Here is a 20,832-nt window from a genome sequence, read left to right as displayed (position 1 = left end):
ATTTGTAATTTAAAATAATGGTGCTGATGATTTTTAGAGACCCCCACAGGTGTATGATTTTACTGCTTTCATGGGAGCTCATCCTCTCTCTATAGGAGCTCAGCTCCCACGTAATTCGAACCATGCGTTTAATACGATTTGGCCAAAATCTTGAGTTATAAAAAATGAAGTGTTACGCACAGTCTTGTCCACACTAATACGTTTTCGTTTGAAAACGCAAATTTTTCTCTCCGTTTTGGCCTTCCGTCCACACGAGACGGCGTTTTTGTCCCCAGAACAGAAAAGTTAAAATACGGATTGATTCTGCTCGGAGTGACCCGATTTTTTAAGCCCTGCTTCAGTATCTCAGAAGTCACGAGAATCCTTCAGAAATCATTCTAATATGATGTGGTGCTTAAAGGGATATTTCACCCAAAAATGAAAATTATCCCATGATTTACTCGCCCTCAAGCCAGTATCAAAAAATATAATTGTTTTTCCAAGCTTCATAATGTGAATGGCGGTCCTGATTTTGAAGTCCAAAAAAGTGCATCCATCCATCATAAAAGTAATCCATAGGACTCCAGGGGGTTAATAAAGGCCTTCTGAAGCAAATAGAGCTGGGCAACAAACTCAAGCTCCTCTCTTCTTATATCGAAATCCTCCGACATTTCTCTTTAAAAATTACCAGTTTAGACGTGACTGATGATTTGTTTTGCTCCATCCTCTGCGCTTCCGTGTTCGTCACTGCGTCATACGTCGGGTCAAGGGTTACTTTTTCGACATAAATCAATGCATAAGGCCATCTGACGGAAGCTAGTTATTTTAGTTTATAAAGTTTTATTAATATTTTTCTTACACAAACCTTTATTAACCCCCCGTAGCCGTGTGGATTACTATTATGATAGATGGATGCACTTTTTTGGGTCTTAAAAATTCATCCATTCACTGCCATTATAAAGCTTTGAAGAGCCAGGGCATTTTTTAACATAACTCCAATTGTGTTTGGCTGAAAGAAGAAGGTGATATACACCTAGGATGGCTTTAGGGTGAGTAAATCATGGGGTAATTCTCACTTTTGGGTGAACTGAACTATCCCTTTAACTAACATTTCTAATAATTATCACAATGGAAAGTGGAGGGTGGCGCTGCGTTTTTGTGGAAACCGTGATAAAATTTTTAGGAATATTTAATTAATAGAACAGCATTTATTTTATTTTATTTATTTTTTCGTAACAGTGTAAAAGTCTTTACTGTAACTTTTGTTCAATTTAATACATCCTTGCTGAATAAAAGTATTAATTTTTTTTTTTTTTTTAAGCTTGCTGACCCCATACTTTTGAATGGTGTACATAGGCCTAAAGACTATCATGAAATATTATTTATATAATCTAAGACTTAATGATTTAAAGACTGTCCCCTAGTGGATAAATTGATACAGGACAACCTCACTTCATTAGGTGTGAATTAATTATTTTCAATCACAACCCACCCTACTGGCTCAGCAGGCATCTTCCCTGTATTGACCTGCTGTTTGGATCCTAGGCATCCCATTAGTGCCCTTGTTTCCCACAGGTAGACAGGTGATGACTACCATACAGAGCTGGCATTGTGTGTCTCATCAAAGAGAGAGTTGTTGAAGAAGCTGTGCTGTTCTGGACTATCATACACATCAGAGCAGGTGTGCAGACTGCAGAGGGGGATGGTGGCAGGACCGCTCACATTTCAGGCATGCTTATTCTGCTACATGAACGTTTCTGTGTTGTAGGCAAATAAAGTGTAGCCTATCTGTCATTCTACAGAGTTCAGTTTTATGAAGACTGTGCAGACCAAACTCAGTCCATTTATTATGTGAGACTGGGATTGTGAATATTGCAATGTGAACCACGTGCTGCATAGACTCACTGGTTCAGGATTGACTCAGCACTGCTCTCTGCTGGACAACAACTTGCAATACAGACAGTTGAAATAGGTTTCCTCTGAGGATTGCATTTTTCTATGAATCAGAAAAATCTTGGTTAATAGAGATATTGCATACAGTCGATTTAAAACCTACACATTCCAAATTCAACATTACAATACTTAAAGTGTTTAAAGTATTAATACTAAAACAGACAATATTGCAGCAAGAAATACTTGTGAATATTTCCACATACTGAAAATGAACAATATTGGTTTATCTGAGCTCATTAACTATATTTTTTTCTTTAAATGCTTGATTTAAAAAATGACAAAAACAGATTTCCATCCACATGAACATGGATGCAGATTTGGTTTTGATGTTGAAATGTTATCTTGGTCACGTGGATTATCTACTTGTATATGAAAATCAACGGGACAGATACTTACAACAAAAGTGTCAAGCAGAGTAAAAGCAGTATGATAAATAAACAGAAGACATCCAACCTAGACCGATCTATCCATCTCTGCGTTTCCCCACGTTCATTTCTTTTATTTTTGAAGATCAAGCAATGGCAAAAAGTTGAATAATTCTGTGTCTTTGATCTACACACACAAGTACGAGTTCATTTCCATTTTTAATTTTTTTCTTCTTCCTCTCTGTAAAAGTGCCAGCATCAAGATGTACCTTGGTGTGCAAATGTGCTGGAATAGGTTAAAAGGAAATCTCCCTGCTCTCTCAAAGCTGAAGTGCAGATGTTATGAAGTTAATTAAAAATTTAGCAATTTGTTTATTCGGCACCAATTTAGGTTGCATCAAATGGGAGAAAGGAGAAGGATTTTTTTTTTTTTGGAGTGAGTGAGTGAGTGAGAGAGAGATGCATGAACCTGTCACATTATGTTTGATGATGACTAGAAAATATTAGTCCATCTGGAATATGTAGTACAATATTTTTATATTTAACCCTCTGGTGGGGTCACACTCATACTCCTCCCGGTCAAAAGTGGCTGTAAATCAATGTAATATTTTTTATCAATAATATTTTTTATTTAATATTTTGTATTTTGAGGGAATTTTATGGAATCAAGTAATATTTATGCAATTGCTACAATTCATTTGTTTCCATTTTTACAATACAATAAATGATTTAATCCATACAATTTATTTCAATTTTTTATTATTATTATTATTATTATTCAATTAACCCCTTCATTGCTGTGTGCTTTCTTCAGCATTGTGGCTGATTTGTAGATTGTACCCCCCAAAAATTCTCTATAATGTTTTTTTTCTTCTAATTCATTTCTATGGAGATAATTTTTTGTGGGACCATTTTACCTTTTTTGGTGTGTACACAAGTGCCACAAAAGTTTAAAAAAAATCTAAACTTAAAATGTTTTGGTCAAAAGTTATATTATATTATATAATGTCTAGTTTATAGACATTAAACTAGATGTCTAGATGTCTATGTCTAGTTATTTTGTACTTATATATCACACACAATTTGTCCTGTTGGGGGCCTGTGCAGAAGATTCTGCATTTCCACCTTTGTCAAAACCTGTTGGCAGCTAACTTGAGTTGTCAAGGCTCATTACTCACAAGCTGACATATCCAGAGGACACATGCACTGAACATATTCCACAAGCCTTTTAACAGCTATCCCGGTACAGTAAGCCGGCGCTTCATAAATAATTATCAATGTTTACTGATATTGCATCAGATTGTTGACACAGACCGTGTGTTTCTCTCTGTTCGCACCTAAATAACGGTACCGTGCAGAAAAGGTGTCAAGTCTCCAGGGAGGGTCTGCCAGCCCCCCCCACCACCGACTGCCTGATCATGCTCCTGACATGAGTGAGGTTTGGATCCTCAGCACAGGTGTTGCAGCAGCGTTGGCACAGAATTCCCATGCCCGTGCACACAGCCCAGTGTTAACCACTATCTGCTGGCTCTTCCCAGCGGACCTGCGCTTCCATTGAGGGATATTACAAGCGGCAGGCGCTCTCCTCTGATCTGCATGCGCTCGGCACTCTCTCAGTCCTGGGTGAATAGTGCTTGACTTGTTCAATTTGTTTAGAAGCCTCATTCAGCGCTTTGAAGCCACGCATCTTAGCATAAATCATAACCTGTCTAGTTGCTCACAAGTGCTTTGAAATGCAGCATCTGCTTTGAGTCCCTGCTTTACAATTAGTTAGGCAACATCAATAGATTGACTAAATATCATGTTTCTTCATAATGAAGTGTTTGGGGTATAGCCTACGAATGAGGGTAACTTATTTATTTATTATTTCGACTTACCTGGATTTAGTGGACAGTTGGAGTTCGTCATTCATATACGCAACAATCAAAGTGGGTTATGGCAGATAACCTACTTAGAGAGTATTATGGTTGTGGGGCATGAAGCATGTTGTTTACTCTTTCATCACTCCATTCCTGTTATCTGTTTGTTCATTTGTTTTGCAAACTAGAGCCGTCTGTTCTGTTGTGGGGAAAGAGGAAGGAAAGATCTTAGAAGACAAGGAGAAAAACTGCCTCTGACGTGCCTGATTGTCGTCAGCCGGTGAAGTGAACTCAATAGACGTTACGTACAGTAGACCGAGACGTCTTGAAAGGACTTTCTCACAAATGCTTAGTGTAGCATCCCAATGGTGACTCGGAAGTTTTTAATTTCTTAGTTTGTTATATTTCAAACTCATCAAATTCATTTTATTAAATTAACCAGGGCTCATGGCAAAAAATATCACTGAAAGTGATATTTAATCAATCAATCTATCTATCTATCGTTCTATCTATCATCCATCCATCGTTCTATCATCCTATCATCCATCCATCTACTGCTTTTACTTTCCTTTATTTTTTTTATGAAAACATTTATTTATTGACATTTTGTCCATTACTTTTCTATTGGATGTTGTTTTAATTTTAGATTAACTGCCATACTTAATGTATTTAATTGATTCACTTGAATTATCTGACATAGATGGATGCCATTAAACAGTATTATATGGTTAGAAGGTCAAATTAAAGGTTTAAAAAAATCGACTAATGACAAATGGTTTACCTAATACAAATTAAATTCAGTCAGGTTTTTTTTTAAATTATGGAAAAAAATAACATTTAAAAAATAATGTAATATAATGTAAAAAATAATAATAATAATAATAATTTCTTGATGTTTAGCTCTAAAATATTTAATCCGCTAGAAAATCTTTGCAAGGGCATATTAAAAATGCTGTTTTAAAATCACAATCGATTGGAAATTGTACAAAAAATGTGGGAACCATGTACTGCATATGAAAATGGCCGTTCTTTCTTAAGTTAACATTATAAATTTGTATCAGGAATGAATTTATCATTGATCCATCACAGTCGGTTTGGTCTTATAATGTCTGCACACTCAAATTAAGCTATAGATCAAAGAAAAGTTGAACCACTGTTCTTCTCCATCATAATGTGCACCCCTTCAACCTACAACATTAGAAATTCTTTTTGCATTGAGAAGAGAAGGAAAAAAACAGAAGAAGAAAAAAAAAATACTTAAGTTTCTCATTTTCAAAAGGCAGGTATTTGATCAGTAGTCATAAATTAAAGTTACGGGGGTGCAAATTACGGCATGAGGATTAGATAAAAGCAGCTCTCTGTCAAAAGGTGGCATCTTCAAAGCGCCCCTGGTTAAGCAGCACACAACAGCACGCCGCCGTTGCCTGGCATGGCTCGCTGCCGGATGACATCTCTCCGTGCATTACGGGGGCTGTGCTAACCGTGGGGGCCAAACAGCTGCTGATGGAGGTGTGCAAACACAAATAAATCTACATCTGTGAGCAGAGCTGCTGCTTGTGTCAGGGGCTCTGCCACTGGCTCATCACTAATGCATTGGATAAGTAGGCCGCATATGGCCTGGGATACAGGGTGGAGGAAGGGCACAGAGGGGTCTAAGTAAGGAGACCCTTAATCTTACATAGTTATGTTCATACAGTTACACTAAAGGGATAGTCCACCCAAAAATTTGAAATATTCTGCCAAAAAGTTTCCGGTCACATTAACTTCTATTGTATTTTTCGGCCATATACACACTCAGAAAAAAATGGTACAAAAGCTGTCACTGGGATGGTACCCTTTAAAAGGGTTCTAATTTGTACTATTTAAGGTACTAATATGTACACATTTGGTACCAATATATACCTTTGAGGTATACTAATATGCACCCAAAGGTGTACCCTTTTGTACCTTTTTTTCTGAGTGTACAACGAAGCCAATGGGAACCGCAACTTACCGAAACCGAAATTTTTGGTTACCAACATTCTTCAAAATATGCGGAAAACATTTTTCTGTACTTGTTCCACAGAAAAAAGACGGTCATAGGGGTTTGGAACGACATGAGAGTGAGTAAATGATGGCAGAATAAATAAATAAAAAATAGTGAACTATCCCTTTAATAGTGAAACGTATACTGTCAGGCTCCAATCAGGATTGTGTGAGTGTGTCCTGGTAAATGTCCCCAAAAAGATGGCAATATCTGAAATCCTTGAAAACAACCAAAACGTTTTTTAGTCCCTATGACGAAAACAGCTTAAAATGTAAAAATGCAGAAAGTCATAGAGACAGAATAGAGTTTGTACAGTATAAAAATCATTGTCTATAGAACGTCCTCATAAAATGTGAAAACACAACGTGTGCGTGTTTCATTGAAAAATAATACACTGGGAATAACATGAGGGTGATGATATAAAGACAAAATTTTCATTTTGGGTGAATTATTCCATAGGGCATGCTAGATATGCTGAATTAATTCTGTTAGGATACTATATACTAAGCATGTTAATATAATGCATTTTAAGCACTTTTAAGTAGCTTGCACATGTACGGTCATATTGGTGGGCCTGTAGAAGCACCTGCATCCTTTTAAAGAAACACATTCTTCACTTAAAATGCTGAGGTCATCACTCACCGTTGTCCCTTCCATGCGAATGTCATCACTGTCAGAAGCAGACGTCATATCCATTTCAACAGCTTTTCCTGGAATGTAAGAACAAAATGATCTGCATAGCTCAAGCTCAGAATGCAGAACCATTCTAACCAAACATAATGTTTTGCACCTGGAGTTTTAAAATTGGTGTTGATTGGTGGCTAAACATGATAGGGTTTTTTTCCCCTAATAAAGGATAAGATAAGAATAATATTAATAAGAATATAAGAAAAATAAGATTTTTTTCTTCTAATAAATTAAAGATATTTCTCAGTCCCTTTGAAATGTTTCTAAATATAAGTTATTTCTTTGCCAGGAATATGAAGTATTGCTAAGATAACATTCAACCAGTATTCTAATAGTTTATTAGTGATTTCCACAGAGTAAAGCTTTCTACCATGTTGGTACAAGAATCATACGTGTAATTAGAACATAGCCGTCAAAGCTTGACAAACTCTTCACATGTCTCACTGTAATTCTGAGCTTCTAAGGAAATTGGCTGGGGTCCACGTGCTGCACAATACCCACATTAACTCGACATTGTCAAGTGTTCTGACTATTTATTTTCTTCTGTTTTCAGTGTGTGTTTGCATGTTATGAGCCGTATTTGATTGATAATACGCCTGTTCTTTCCTTTTGTTTTCAGCCGGGCTTGTATATTATTCATATTATGTTGCCTTAGACTGACAGCTATGTTGGGGAATTAGTCTTTAGTCTTTAAGGGTTTAAAATAACATGATCCATAAATAAACAATGTCCCCCTCGCTCTGTAAATTAGTAATCATTCATTTTAAATTTCAGGTATGGTACACACACACCAACATCTGCTGTGTTTGAGTTCAGTGCATTTTAATAAGTGTCTGAGTAAAGTAATAAAAGTATGATGGAAGTCTAAAATCCACATTGAAAAAAAATTAAAGCTATAAATAAACAAACAGAAAGAGAAATATACACACTAAGACATTCTGAAATACAAGTAAATTTATCACGCAAGTTGAGGCATTTTCTATTGTGATATATTTTAAAATGTATTCCTGAGATAGCAAAGCTGAATTTTCAGCATCATTCCTCCGATCTCCGGCTTCAGAAATCATTCTAATTTCCTGCTTAAGAAACATTTCTTCTTCTTATTAATGTTGAAAACAGTTGTGCTGCTTAATATTTTTGTGGAAACCATCAGGATTCGTTTATGTGAGATCAAATATTTTGTAACACTGTGAATGACTACTGTCAAGTTTGATCAATTTAATGCATCCTTCCTGAATAAAAGTATTAATTTCTTTCAGAACAAATCGTACTGACCCCATGCCGGTAGTGTATATCAAATAGTCTGTCTTCCAATGAAAGTGCTTGAGGTTGAATGTCTGGTCTTCAAACAGGATGTCTTTTCAATATGTGAGAGTTCAAAGTGCTGAAGTAGTCTTCAAAGCTCGAAGACTGAGCAAATTTCTTTCAGATGGCAACTTTCAGAGCGTGTCACGTGACTTTGTGTGGGTCAAAGACCTGAGTCGCTCTGGTTTCCCATCCATTGTTGCTCTGGGATTAAGCAGTCAGTGTGTATTTAAATGACAGACGAAGCAGATCGGGGCTGAGGAAGGGAGTTGTTCCTTGCTGTAAAGTCTTCACTCTCGTTTTATATACAGTTCCAGTACCCCCTCCATTTCACTCTTTCCTTTCGTCTCAGGGAGTGCAGGCGCATGTCAAGCGATTGTTGAATTGAAATATTGATGTAGAATATCAAAGCATGGGGTATAGCTCCTGTGTTTCCTGAACTAACCGAAAACTGCTTTGATCACAGGCTCCTGTGATCTGACTTCTGAAGTTGTTAAGAGTACTGAAAAACAAAATGCAAACAAACTTCAAGTGCCCCTAGCAATGATAAAAGTTTCTCTGACAAGTAGATTTTTGCCTTTTTTTTTTAATTTTCACACACCAATGACGGAATTCCATCTCGCATAAATGCAAATGGACAATTGCTGAAAAGATTTCATACACATGCAAACATTTTATGACAATTTCTTTCATTCGCAGTGGCTTATGTGAATTTCTGTATAAAAACTTGTAACTTCTTTTTAGCTTTCTCAATCTCTCATTTTTAAGTACATTAAGCTATACTTTTAAATGTAAAGACAAATTAAAATCGGAACCCTTATTTAAGTTCCTTGACTACAAATAGATAGAGGATAGAGGACAGGATAGAGATTCTGCCAGGAACCTCCAATGCCTCGTGAATCCTTTTAATTGTTATTGTGCATTACAGTTAAAGATGCTTATTTGAGCCCTTAATGAGAGCTTATGGTAAATGAATCAAATATTTGTGCAAATTCATCAACATTAGTAAGCCGGGCCTAAAGCTCAGCATCCTGAACTATCAACATTCCTTGACTCTGTCGTGGTCATTATGAACAGTGCTGTTCCTGATTGCATTGATTAGTGTTTTAGCTGGAAAGATGCGGGGGGGGCAGCAGGTTTTTACATGCACTCTGTCTCATCCATTATACCACATTTGTCAAGTTGGGGGTTTTCAGTCATTTAGTCCATGTGGGGCTGTAAACTGGCTTTTGGAGATGGCCAACAGTACAAAAGCTTGCGGCTGGCTGTTTGGAGTGCAGATGGTCAAGACAGCTGGGACAATTTAGTGATCTGAGACTCTTAAACTGCCCTCCAGACATGCTAAAAAACAGCTTGACAACATGCCTGCCATTGTTTGGGTCATTTTATGAGGACATTGATCTTTGAATGAATGGATTTTGCATTTCTGATGGAGAAAAGTAAGACTCTTGCTGTCTGGATCAATAGTAAATTTGTAAAATTAGATTTAAGTAGAATTAAAATTAAATCTAAATCTAAGACTATATATTATCTATGGTAAATTAGGATTTTAAATTGACATTTAAAACGGACAAAATGAATATTGCTAATTTATTACCATTTACAACCACTATTAAGAATAATATTAAAAAATAAAAATATTATAAATGTTGTGGGGCGAAAATATTAGCTATTAAATAGTTATAAAACTGATATAAACATTATATCACTATATTCACTCCAGATTTTTGTATGCACAAGGAGTCTGACAACAGCCGATATGATCAGATCTCACCATCATCAAGTCAATATTTGGTAACATCACCCTTTGCGTTTAAAACAGATACACTTCCACATAGTTTTTCAGGTAGGCTGGGTTTCTTGAAGCATCTTGGAGATTCTTCTGGATTTAGTCTGTCTGTTTTAGTCTGTTTCTTCATGTAATCCCAGATGGACTCAATGATGGTGAGATCAGATCTTTGTGTGGATCATAACAGCTGTTGTCTCCTTGCGTATACAAAAATCTCATTGGATTATTACAATTAATGGCAAAAGGAATGTTTGGAGATGTAAACTGATATGTCCTATTGACACACTAAGATAAACTGGCTTAAAACCATTTTTTTTTGTGTGTGTGTGTGAAAAAACTAGCATGCCTAAGACTATATATATATATATATATATATATATATATATAATGTGTGTGTGTGTATGTGACATACAGGGAAAATATCTTAAGTTAATATGAATTTTAAAAATGGACAAAGTGGGATATAATACTTGTGAATTTACTAGCATTATTTAAAACAATATTCATCCAAGATTTATATGTATGTATGTATATATATATATATATATATATATATATATATATATATATATATATATATATATATATAAATGTTACAATATTCAGAATATTGTACAAATAATAAATAACATATAAATTCATTAAGTAATCTCAGATTAAGTTTGTTATAAATGATAAAAAGTAGTAAATTAGCAAGGTAGGGCCTATATAAATCTCATGCACATCCCATTTTGTCCTTTTTAAAAATTCCAATTAAAACCATAATTTAAAATCATTTCATTTCAGTTCAAACTATATAAATGTAGGAGCCCATATGAATGCCTGAAAGGCTGCAGTAAAGCGACTGTGCTCAGGCCACCTAACAGCAGCCGAAACCTCTGTTAAAGGCAGTTCTCCTGATTGCCTGCCATCTCTAAAGCTGCCTAATGAAGGCTGGGATCTGTGCTTGCTTTGGAAATGAGTTTTCCCTTGAAAACGGCATAAGCCGTATCCAGGTCTATTTAAATGAGGTAACATGGGGAAGGTAAGCACAACCACTGGAGCATTGTTTGCACAGTTCAAAGTGAGGAGAGCGTACTTTGCACTTCAAAGACACTCATCTGGGAGGCAGTGAGAGGAGTGGGGGTGGGTGGGGGGAAGGAGGGGGGGATTTAGGGGACAGGAAATAAGAATCTGGGTAATTAACAACTTCTGCTCCGTAATAAAGCAAGCAAAAGGAGACGGAAGCAGCCTCCCCTACGTAAAGCGACCAAATATTTGATGTGTTATACCTCCGTCCTCTACCTGTTCCCCCTTTTTTGACTGTTATTTTGTTTTATTAGTATTACACCCCTTAATTGCCCCCCATACAGCACAGAGATGTGCTGCTGCTTATTATGTTATGTTTAAAATGCAGTCTCTAATGTGATTTTTACACAGAGCAATAATTTTGCAGGCTAAATTTGGAGAGAGAATGTTGTTGGTTTGTTTATACATGTTATTTATTTATTAATTTGTTATTTTAATGAACTCAATCAGCAGTCAGTCAAATTATATATATATATATATATATCATTAATTTATCATTGAATAACAAAGATTGTCATCTCTTAGTCTCTCTTTCAATGTATGAATGAAACCAATTACTCAGTATATAAACAGTTATTAATAGGCTACATGGGCTAGTTTATTTTAAAATACATCTTCGAGATACATTTAAAAAGGCACATACGAAAATAAAAATGTTAAAAACAACTCAATTGGACTGATTACAATATATATAAGTTTAGCACGTTTCCTACGTGTCATCTTATTTCTCCATCGCTGTGGTATATTTTAGCAGACTAAAGCAATGCATCTGCTGGGACAAAGGTCGATTGTTATGCGACTAGAGGTGAGAGGCAACACAAAGCAGCAAGGATTTTCTATGTATTAAGATGTTAAATGGCTTTCCGACTTCAATGTAAATTCTCTTAGAAAAAGACTCAAAGTGTTAGATGAACTTTGGATGCTCTGCATTTAATCCCTTTAAATGTGATGACGCCCTTAACTTGAACCCGGAGTGTGAAAATGTCACGCAGGGCTCTTTATTTATAATATCACTTAAGAGTGCGAGCTAGTGCGCATGGACATTTATTTCACTTGCCTTGGTTGAAACTTTTACAAGTTGGTTTCTGATGACCTGGTGTTGCTTCTTCATTCTCTTTTATTAACGGGACAAGAATAATAGCCCAATTCGATCGTCTTCAAACATAATTTGGCGTCTTAATACGCCATTTTCCCAGAATGATCAGTTGACAACTAACAGTTGAACAGCTCCTATCAATAGACAGATTAACAGTTAGTGGTGCTCATAAGAACGAAAGATCAAATACAGTTGAACTAATCTGCATAAAATACTTTCAAATGTTTTAGTCACTTTAAACCCCTAAAAACCTTTTAGCATTATATGCAAACATTATTGCATTATATTAGGCTAATTCCCAGTAAATTGTTCGAAAAATGTCACATTTTCATATTATGTATCATATAATTTATTTTCATTTTCCTTTTTAAATGCACATCAACTGTACTTTGCACTCATCTAAAATAGAATATTTAAGTTTTAACTGATGCCTTAATTAAAAAAAAAAAAATATATATATATATATATATATATATATATATATATATATTGTGGTTCGTTTCACTTGATGAAAAAAAAAATCAGGTTGAAACTATAAATAATAATAATAATAATAATAATAATAATGCCTTACATGACACTCAAGGACACCTTACAAACACAATAAAACAATCAACAATAATCAAATACTCATTATTAAAACCTTGGATAATAATAAATGGAAAATTGTTTTGGCATTATTAAAGTTGTTTTAATGATTGTAACAAGAAAGTGGGTTCGTTTCGTTCTTAATTTATGCCAAAAGAACAAGTGTTAAACTTGTAAATATCAGTTACATGCAAAACAAACTTTTTCATTTTAGACTCTTCTCACCAACAACCGGTAAAAGAAAGGAGCTCTCTCAGGTTAACATTTGGCAAAATTAAATTAGAATAAAATGAAGGTTATAATACACACCCCTCTTCCTAATCTCCCAAAGATTGCCCTCCCCAATATTCCCCCACCGCATCTCCCCTCCATTCACTGGCCCTCCTGATACATACTTAAGAGACCCCGTCGAGAGGATCTTTTCCCTATAAAGAGAAGATGCGATCCGAGCGCCTTTGAAATGATCCTCCGGACTTATTGCGACAGGCCCTTCAGTCGCACTTCAAAAGGACGAGTCTTGGTTTGAAAGCCGCTGCTTTTTAAAAAGGGACCCAGGAAACCAGCAGCAAGAGCGCGGAGTGGCCAACGACTCTTACAGCCGATAAAAGGACAGGAGTAGCAAGAGAGAATCGAGGGATTATTGATGAGCACTATATCTAAACTCATGCACCGGTAACCTGACTGTGTAGCGGGGTCAATCCGAGCAGGATCTTTGCGCGCCTCCTCGCCCTCGTACCCGCGCACTCTGACTTTGGCTCGGTTACGCACTGCGCGCCGCGCTTTTACGCAGGTGTGGATATTTTGAAGATCCAGTGCACACATGGCTGCGTTAACCTTATCCAGAGCGGACAATTTCCTGCACAATTTCTTACAGGTACTGCACTTTCATTTGTTTTATCGTGCATTTTTCGAGTACACAGAGAAACTTTGGCACAATCTCATCTCCAACTTAGAATTTTGTTTCCTGCATAACTTTATTTTTGGTTCATTTATTTCTTTCTTTCTTTCTTTCTTTCTTTCTTTCTTTCTTTCTTTCTTTCTTTCTTTCTTTCTTTCTTTCTTTCTTTCTTTCTTTCTTTCTTTCTTTCTTTCTTTCTTTCTTTCTTTCTTTCTTTCTTTCTTTCTTTCTTTCTTCTTCTTCTGTAAAAATGTTTTAACAAATTTAATTGCTTCCTTATTTTCATATTTTTTATATTATACAATTATTATAATTATGTTTCTTTTAAATTTCAGAATAATTCAAAACAACAATAAAAAATAAGGCAGCAATTAAACTTATTTTGTTATATTATTTGTTCAGTGATTCTGTATATGCAAGTATGAAGGTTGATTTAGTCACAATTATTTGTTTTCTCCCCTCTAGGATCGTACTCCCAGCTCCTCTCCAGAGAGCGGTCCTAACACCCTTTCTTTTTTGGCCACCACATGCAGTCAGGCTTGGCAGGAGGGGTCACAGCTCCCTTACGAGAGTCCGGTGGGCTCCGCTTCCAGCATGTTTCAGCTCTGGAGCAATGACGTGGCCCCTAACTCCAGCTTGAGCGCTCACCAGATGACCTTTACCATGCCCAAAATGCAGTTCCCCGGCCACATGCAGCCCACCCTGGGCTCGCACGCCCATCATCACCACCATCACCACCATCACCACCACGAGCTGCCCCTCACACCTCCGGCCGAGCCCCCTTCCGCCTACTCGTTCGAGCTGTCTCCGGTAAAGATGCTCTCCTCCCAGACGCAGGGGAACGCGGCGTACTACGCGCAGCACAACGCTGTGGGTCAGAACTTTCCCAGCTTCCTTCAAAACGCTTCAGGAAGACCTCACCTGCCCGGCGGGCACGTCGAGGACGGCCAGCAGTGGTGGAGTCTCCCTCAGAGTAGCAGCGCACCCTCCAGTCACCCCTTCTCTTTGGGACGGCAGCTGGTTTTGGGCCACCAGCCTCAAATTGCTGCACTTCTGCAGGGCACCTCAAAGGGTCTGTTGAGCTCCACTCGTCGCTGTCGCAGGTGCAAATGCCCCAACTGCCAGTCCTCGGGAAACGGAGGTGCTGCTCTAGAATTCGGGAAGAAAAGACTGCACATTTGTCACATTCCAGATTGTGGCAAGGTTTACAAAAAAACCTCTCACCTGAAGGCGCACCTGCGCTGGCACGCCGGCGAGCGTCCCTTCATCTGCAACTGGCTCTTCTGCGGGAAGAGCTTCACACGTTCAGATGAGCTGCAGAGGCATCTCCGCACGCACACCGGGGAGAAGCGTTTCGGCTGTCAGCAGTGTGGGAAAAGGTTTATGCGGAGCGATCATCTCTCCAAGCATGTGAAGACCCATCAGAGCAGGAAGAGCCGGTCCGGTCAGCCCGCTCACAGTGGGACTGATGCACTGCTAAGCAACATCAAGAGAGAGTAAAGAAGGCAAAATGCAAAAGAACTCAATATAGTATCCGGAATGAGACCAGAGACCTTACAAGGACATTTGCGTCATCTGAAGGTTTTTAACAGATATTCCAAAAAGCAATAGGGACATGGGCCTGTTTCCATTGTACTTTATTTGAAAACACTGGAGCGAACGCACACGATGCTGCACCGAAACCAACCTTTGAGATTTTAAAGAGACTTATGGGCACAGCAGAAGTTCTCTCGTTGTGATAGATCTAATAAAAGTGACTTTTTTTATGGCTCTGGATGCAAAGACTTCTCGTGACCAAACTTTGCCCTTGCACATTTATTTAAAGATTTTAATTCAAAAGCTACAGGAAACTCTTTGAACAGCACAATGACAAGTATTTGTTACTTGGTGAAACCGTCATTTGTTTACATTTTGTTGTTGCTTTATTGGTATTTTGTTTTAGGGGGAATTGATGCCTTATGTTGAAATCATAAATTCTGGTTGCAAAATTTGCCAACACCATTCCCTGACAGATCACCTGAAGTCTTGTTTTCTTGCAGAGAATGGTACTGCTATAAATATGTCGAAATCTTAATTCAAAACATGAACCATATGTATATAATGTTTATACAGTGCACAGTTCTATGAAGACCAGCATGTGAAATATTAATAAACATGAATAACTCTGCAAATCAAAATCTTGTGCTTTGTTCATTCCTTCATAGCAAAGATTCCATTTAATACCTTGTCAAGCACCCTTAGTTCGTTTTAACAGATGTGTGAAGTTCAGCAAATGGCTAATGTTAAATCTAAACCTCGGTGTCGAACCTCAGCGTTTTGCATTTATTCAAATGTTAATGCAATAGCATTCAGGATGCTAATTTAAGATGGCCATTGTTTCTAAGGTGTCGAGGAAGCACTTAAAGGAAAGACAAATGATTGGAGAGTCTTCAGACATTTTACAGTTGTCAATAAATAGTTGGGCCATTCATGGGAACAGTGGTCTGACCTTCTCCCATCAAGTTCACAGTCATGTTGTCTCGTAATTGCCTGTGTAAATAACAGACAACAGTTACGCTCCACTGGAGCTCAATGTGAATGGACCCCCAGCTGTTTATATCCCACTGGCCGCGACAGAAGTCACTTTGATTTGGCACCTTCGTGATAGTGAATGCTTAAAACCCCTCTCCCCATCTGTGTGTGCAAATGAACCCTTTACTGCTCAAGAATGCCCAGAATGTGACTTAAAACAGAGACAAATTAACCAGATGTCTGCATGTGTTGACTAGATTACCTAGCCAGATCTCAGAAAGCTCACTGATTTGGAGGATTTTTTTTCTTCATCAGTATGAAATTTTTACCCATAACACTCTTTTTTTAACAAAAAAAGAAACCAAAGCATTAATGACTGTGAAGGTTTTCATCTATTCAGGTCATCATAAAGTGTCTGATGGAGTTTAATCATTAACATTCTAGTTAAACTCCACTAAAACCTGCATACTGGGGCAAGTTGTCACAGTAACCAAAAGGGTTTGAGTCAAAAAGTCCAAACACACTAATGTTTGTTTTCTCTACCAGTGATTTTTTTATATTAGTTTTAAACATCTATAGATCAAAAAGAGTCTAAAAATCAAATAATTCCTGTGAAATATATTTTTGTCATATTTCTTGTATAAACTAATTTCCACACCAATAAAGGATATAATTAAGATTTTGGCTGAAAGGTTAAACTGATATTTTTCATAATATCAGGGCAATTTGTCACGTTTAATGCATGTTTTAATACACAATTTTATACAATTTATTATTACAATGTTTAGTTGTTATACTGGAAAATTTTGCTGAATAATAGGCCAGTAATAGACTGTTTAATAGCAGGTTTCATTGTGACAACTTACTCCATACGGTGTGACAACATGCCCCCTCAATAGTGTTCAGTAAACTATCTTGTGTCTTTTTGTAGGTTTTTTGTGTATACAGAAACAGAAATGATCCTACTTTGAGAAATATTTACAAGTGACAACTAGTCTCCCCTATATCAGAAACACACATCCTAAACATCATCACACAGCAAACTACAGAGAAAACAGCCGAGAAGGAAACATTGTGTGTTCTAAAACACCCTTGCGTTCCAAAAGGAACCAGTTTAATTTGATATAATACAATGGTTTTGTCACATAGACATGGATCATGTCCAATTCTTTCTCTACATCATTTCCTTCATCATTTAGAGGTGTTCTTCAAAATAGCATGCAACAATGTAAGATTCAAACCCACATTTGTGGAAAGGCAGTACAGGAAAGCTTTCAGTTTATACAGGGATATGTCAAATTATTTGATTTCTGCTGATTTGAATATTACATCAAGGCAAGAGAAGGTTGTTACAATCATTTTAAGGATATTTAAGCGAATGCATCTGAAACATGCCAACAGTAAAGCATATGAGTTTTGGTGCTTTGAATTTAAAGTTTTTAATTGATTTGTGGAAAAGAAAAAAAAGAAGACTGATTGGTTGTGTATACAGAGCTGAAGTCCTCTGGCTCCCTCTCTTGGAAAGAATGTGCAATGAGCTAAATGGAGCGAAAGTGCTTTTTGATCATGCTTCAACATCAAATACCAAACACATTCCATCCCTTCTTTGGCGAGGCATCGAACATTTTATGACAAACCGTATGTTTCAGACTCGATTAACAATGTCAATACTATTTTTTACTAATGATTTAGTTAGTCATTAACAAATACTTTTTAAAAAATAAAAATAAAACAACACAACAAAACACAATACATTTGTTTTAAACTTTGAAGGAAAAAAAAAAGAGACATCTTTAGCTTTTTCCTTAGTTTTTATGAGGACATTTTCCCAAAAATTAAGCAAGTGTTTTATACGGTCTGAAACTGAATGACATTTTCTGTAAAGGGTACTGGCACCTGCGTTTGGCACTTAATGATATAACATTTTACCTTTGGCCTTCATTAAGTTAATAATAACAACAACAATAATAATAATGTTATTATAATTATTATCATCATCATCACTAATATAATTTGGAAACCTCATTTTGTATCGAGAGACCTGCAGAGTAATCCAGGCAGTGTGCGTCCAATGAGGAGGGGGCGGCAGAAGCTAAAACGGGCCATTAAACCACAGATAAAATACTATTATGCGGCATCTTCTTCTGCCATAACAACTGTTGTCCATCTTTCAGTCCTTCCCTTGAGCGAGTCCTCCTGCTCAACAAGGCAAATGCTCGTTGTGTGTGATCTCTTATGTCCACCTTGTCCAATAGAGTTCATTGATCTTAGAGAATTCAAACCCCCAATCAGCGAAGAGAAAGTCAAGCGTCCGTGTCTCCATGCACAGATCATTCCGCTACATACGGTATATACAAATTTAGCTGCATTTAGAGTCTGTTTCCCCTTAGCTCCTTCATAAGAGTTTACGCAGCCCACGAGAGCATTCAATATAGGTGGGAGATAGAAAGACAGCTTCTGTAAAGAGGCACCGATAGTGCGAAACCTTTAAAATCCAGCGTGAGCCCCTTAAGGACTCTCTTATGTTTGTAATAATACAGTATGTTCTCTGCAAAACACATCTGATGGAAAATGTTCAGCATGTTTGCAAGGATGAAGCCATCAGAATTTAGCACACAAACAAACGCACACTCAAAAACATACATACATGCACTCTTGCCCAAACGCACCCTCACACCCTCAAATAAAGGTTTACTCTGGTTCCTGCTCCAGTGACCTCCCAATATAGGAATGGTTGATTCTCCTTTGAACAAAACACAACTTTAGTAAAAAGACAAAAAACAAACAAAAAAACAAAAAAACCATAAGAAATTATGTAAAACAATTTAAAAAGTCACTAGGAAATTCACGTCACAGGTTCAGGAAGAATACCACAAGATAACAGACGTGAATAAAGTCCAGACTGTGGCATGCTCTGGTGCAAACATCAGATTCAGGGTCGTTTCCATTCACAGGTCGTCCTCATCAAGCTGGGCCAAGTTACTGGAGCGCTGAAGAGTGGAGGAGGGACTAGGAACAGCCATGCGTCCCTCTCTCGATGAAGCTCTGCGTCCACCCTCTCCTGAGATCTGGACACAGTGGAGGGGGAAAAAAGGCCATTTCTGCCACTGATGGTTTATTTTTCTCAACAGCACATTATTAACATTATGATTCTATGGAAGCCTGTTGTGGAAATTTGTTTGAAATAAAATCATGTAAGATATAAAGTCACAATCATTAGATATAAAGTTACATTTTATGAGAAACAAAGCCGCAATTGCAAAACAGTCACATCGTGAGATATAAAGACGCAGTTACAAAAAATAAAGCTAAAATTGCGAGATATCGTCACATTGCAAGGTATAAAGTCGCCATTGTAAGTTAAGTCGCAATTGTGAAAAATAGTTGCAATTATGAGACATAGTGATTGAGATATTATGTCATTATGAGAAAAAAAGGGTACGTTTAAAAACGTCTAAAAACGCTGTATTATTCATGCCAGGCCAGTAGTTGGCGATGTCACTTTGTAAAAAAACACTATACGATGAACACGTAATACGTATGCGAATGACGTCCCCGTTTCACAAATTCGTGGTTTTGTAGTTTACACAAAGGCAATAGCGGTTTCGTTTTCAAAAACTTGAACTTTGAAACCCGTTTTCAAAACTTTGCGTTTTCAGGCCCCCAAAAAGCCGTTGTCGTGTAAATGAACAGCCAAAACGCATAAAAAGTTTTTAGTTGAAAACGGTGTCGTGTAAACGGCTTTTTAGAATCTAAGTCACAATTGCGAAATATAAAGTCACAATTGTAAGAAAGTTGCAATAACAAGATACAAAGTCATAATGTGAAACATAGCCATTTATTAGATCATAAATAAAGTTGCAATTGGGATATATAACATCTCAGTTACCTTTTAACTTTTTTAACTCTCACAGGCTTCCATAGGATTAAATGTTTTCCCCACACAGTTCATGTGAAATCTTCGTTCATGAATATATAAAGGTTTGTGATGCGTGACGGCAAAGACATTCTTGCCTATTCCCTAAGCAGAGAATAATGAGCTGTCACGAGCCGAGCTTATGTCTAAAAATGGCTGAAGAGTTAATTACCAAGAACAGCCTAGGATATTAAGAGTAATATGTTTGTTACAGGGTTTATGACATGACTAAAATCAGCATGACTGAATTTCATAACGAGAGCTTCAGAAATGATATAATATTGTTGAACACTCCTGTCCAAGACTCCTTGTTAGATATGAGAGACAGAACAGAACAGAAACTCCGAAAAGCTTTTCACACTTATTATAAACCTCAAAGATCTTAATTATGTTCGGTGTCCCTTGGTATTGGTGATCGTTTCTCACCTCCAATATCAGAATAGAAATAACAATCAAAATCCTACTATAAGCCCATCCAGGTGAGAAACCCTTGTTTGTCCCCTTGCCATAATAAATATAGCCTGAAGAAATGAAATCATGGCAGTGATTATTTTAGATTAGATATAGATGGTTATAAAATTAATCTAGCATGAAAAGTAGTTAGTATTAAGCACATAACCACATGGGAACTGTAGTCAAAACAGCGCTCAGATCCAGCACCAGTCTGATCCAACAGCCTGCAAGAACAATCAGGCGTTAGATAGGGATCTGGTACTTCCTTCTGTCAACCTGTCTCCTTCCTGTTTGTCAAGTGGCCTGAGTAAAGCAGATAAACAGCTATTTCACGCACAA

General features: G+C 37.0%; 2 protein-coding genes across 4 annotated transcripts in view; one reads left to right on the top strand and one right to left on the bottom strand.

Moving 5' to 3' along the window:
- Window positions 1-13,411: 13,411 nt before the first annotated feature.
- On the top strand, window positions 13,412-15,257 carry sp5l (Sp5 transcription factor-like). Its single transcript, XM_084099510.1, has 2 exons — window positions 13,412-13,589; window positions 14,079-15,257. Exons 1-2 carry the CDS (start codon window positions 13,536-13,538, stop codon window positions 15,111-15,113), a joined length of 1,089 nt encoding a protein of 362 aa, XP_083955636.1. The 5' UTR covers window positions 13,412-13,535; the 3' UTR covers window positions 15,114-15,257.
- Window positions 15,258-17,196: 1,939 nt separating this feature from the next.
- arhgef25a (Rho guanine nucleotide exchange factor (GEF) 25a) overlaps window positions 17,197-20,832 on the bottom strand; it is a 76,135-nt gene continuing 72,499 nt past the window's right edge. For all 3 annotated transcript variants that reach the window (XM_084099507.1, XM_084099509.1, XM_084099508.1), the window contains one exon: window positions 17,197-19,192. In XM_084099507.1, coding sequence (XP_083955633.1) covers window positions 19,073-19,192 — 120 coding nt within the window. In that variant the 3' untranslated portion in view covers window positions 17,197-19,072. The remainder of the gene's footprint in view (window positions 19,193-20,832) is intronic.

This window comes from Abramis brama (assembly GCF_963993115.1).
Source record: "Abramis brama genome assembly, chromosome: 22".
Taxonomy (NCBI): Eukaryota; Metazoa; Chordata; class Actinopteri; order Cypriniformes; family Leuciscidae; genus Abramis; species Abramis brama.
Note: the sequence above shows the minus strand (reverse complement) of the source record. Positions and strands in the feature narration are given on the sequence as shown.

What these genes read in the sequence shown, in the direction of transcription:
- sp5l (XM_084099510.1), top strand. Translation starts at nt 13,536, where the DNA reads ATGGCTGCGTTAACCTTATCCAGAGCGGACAATTTCCTGCACAATTTC. An exon ending in TCCTGCACAATTTCTTACAG is followed by an intron (nt 13,590 to 14,078) that starts GTACTGCACTTT and finishes TCTCCCCTCTAG; the next exon opens with GATCGTACTCCCAGCTCCTC.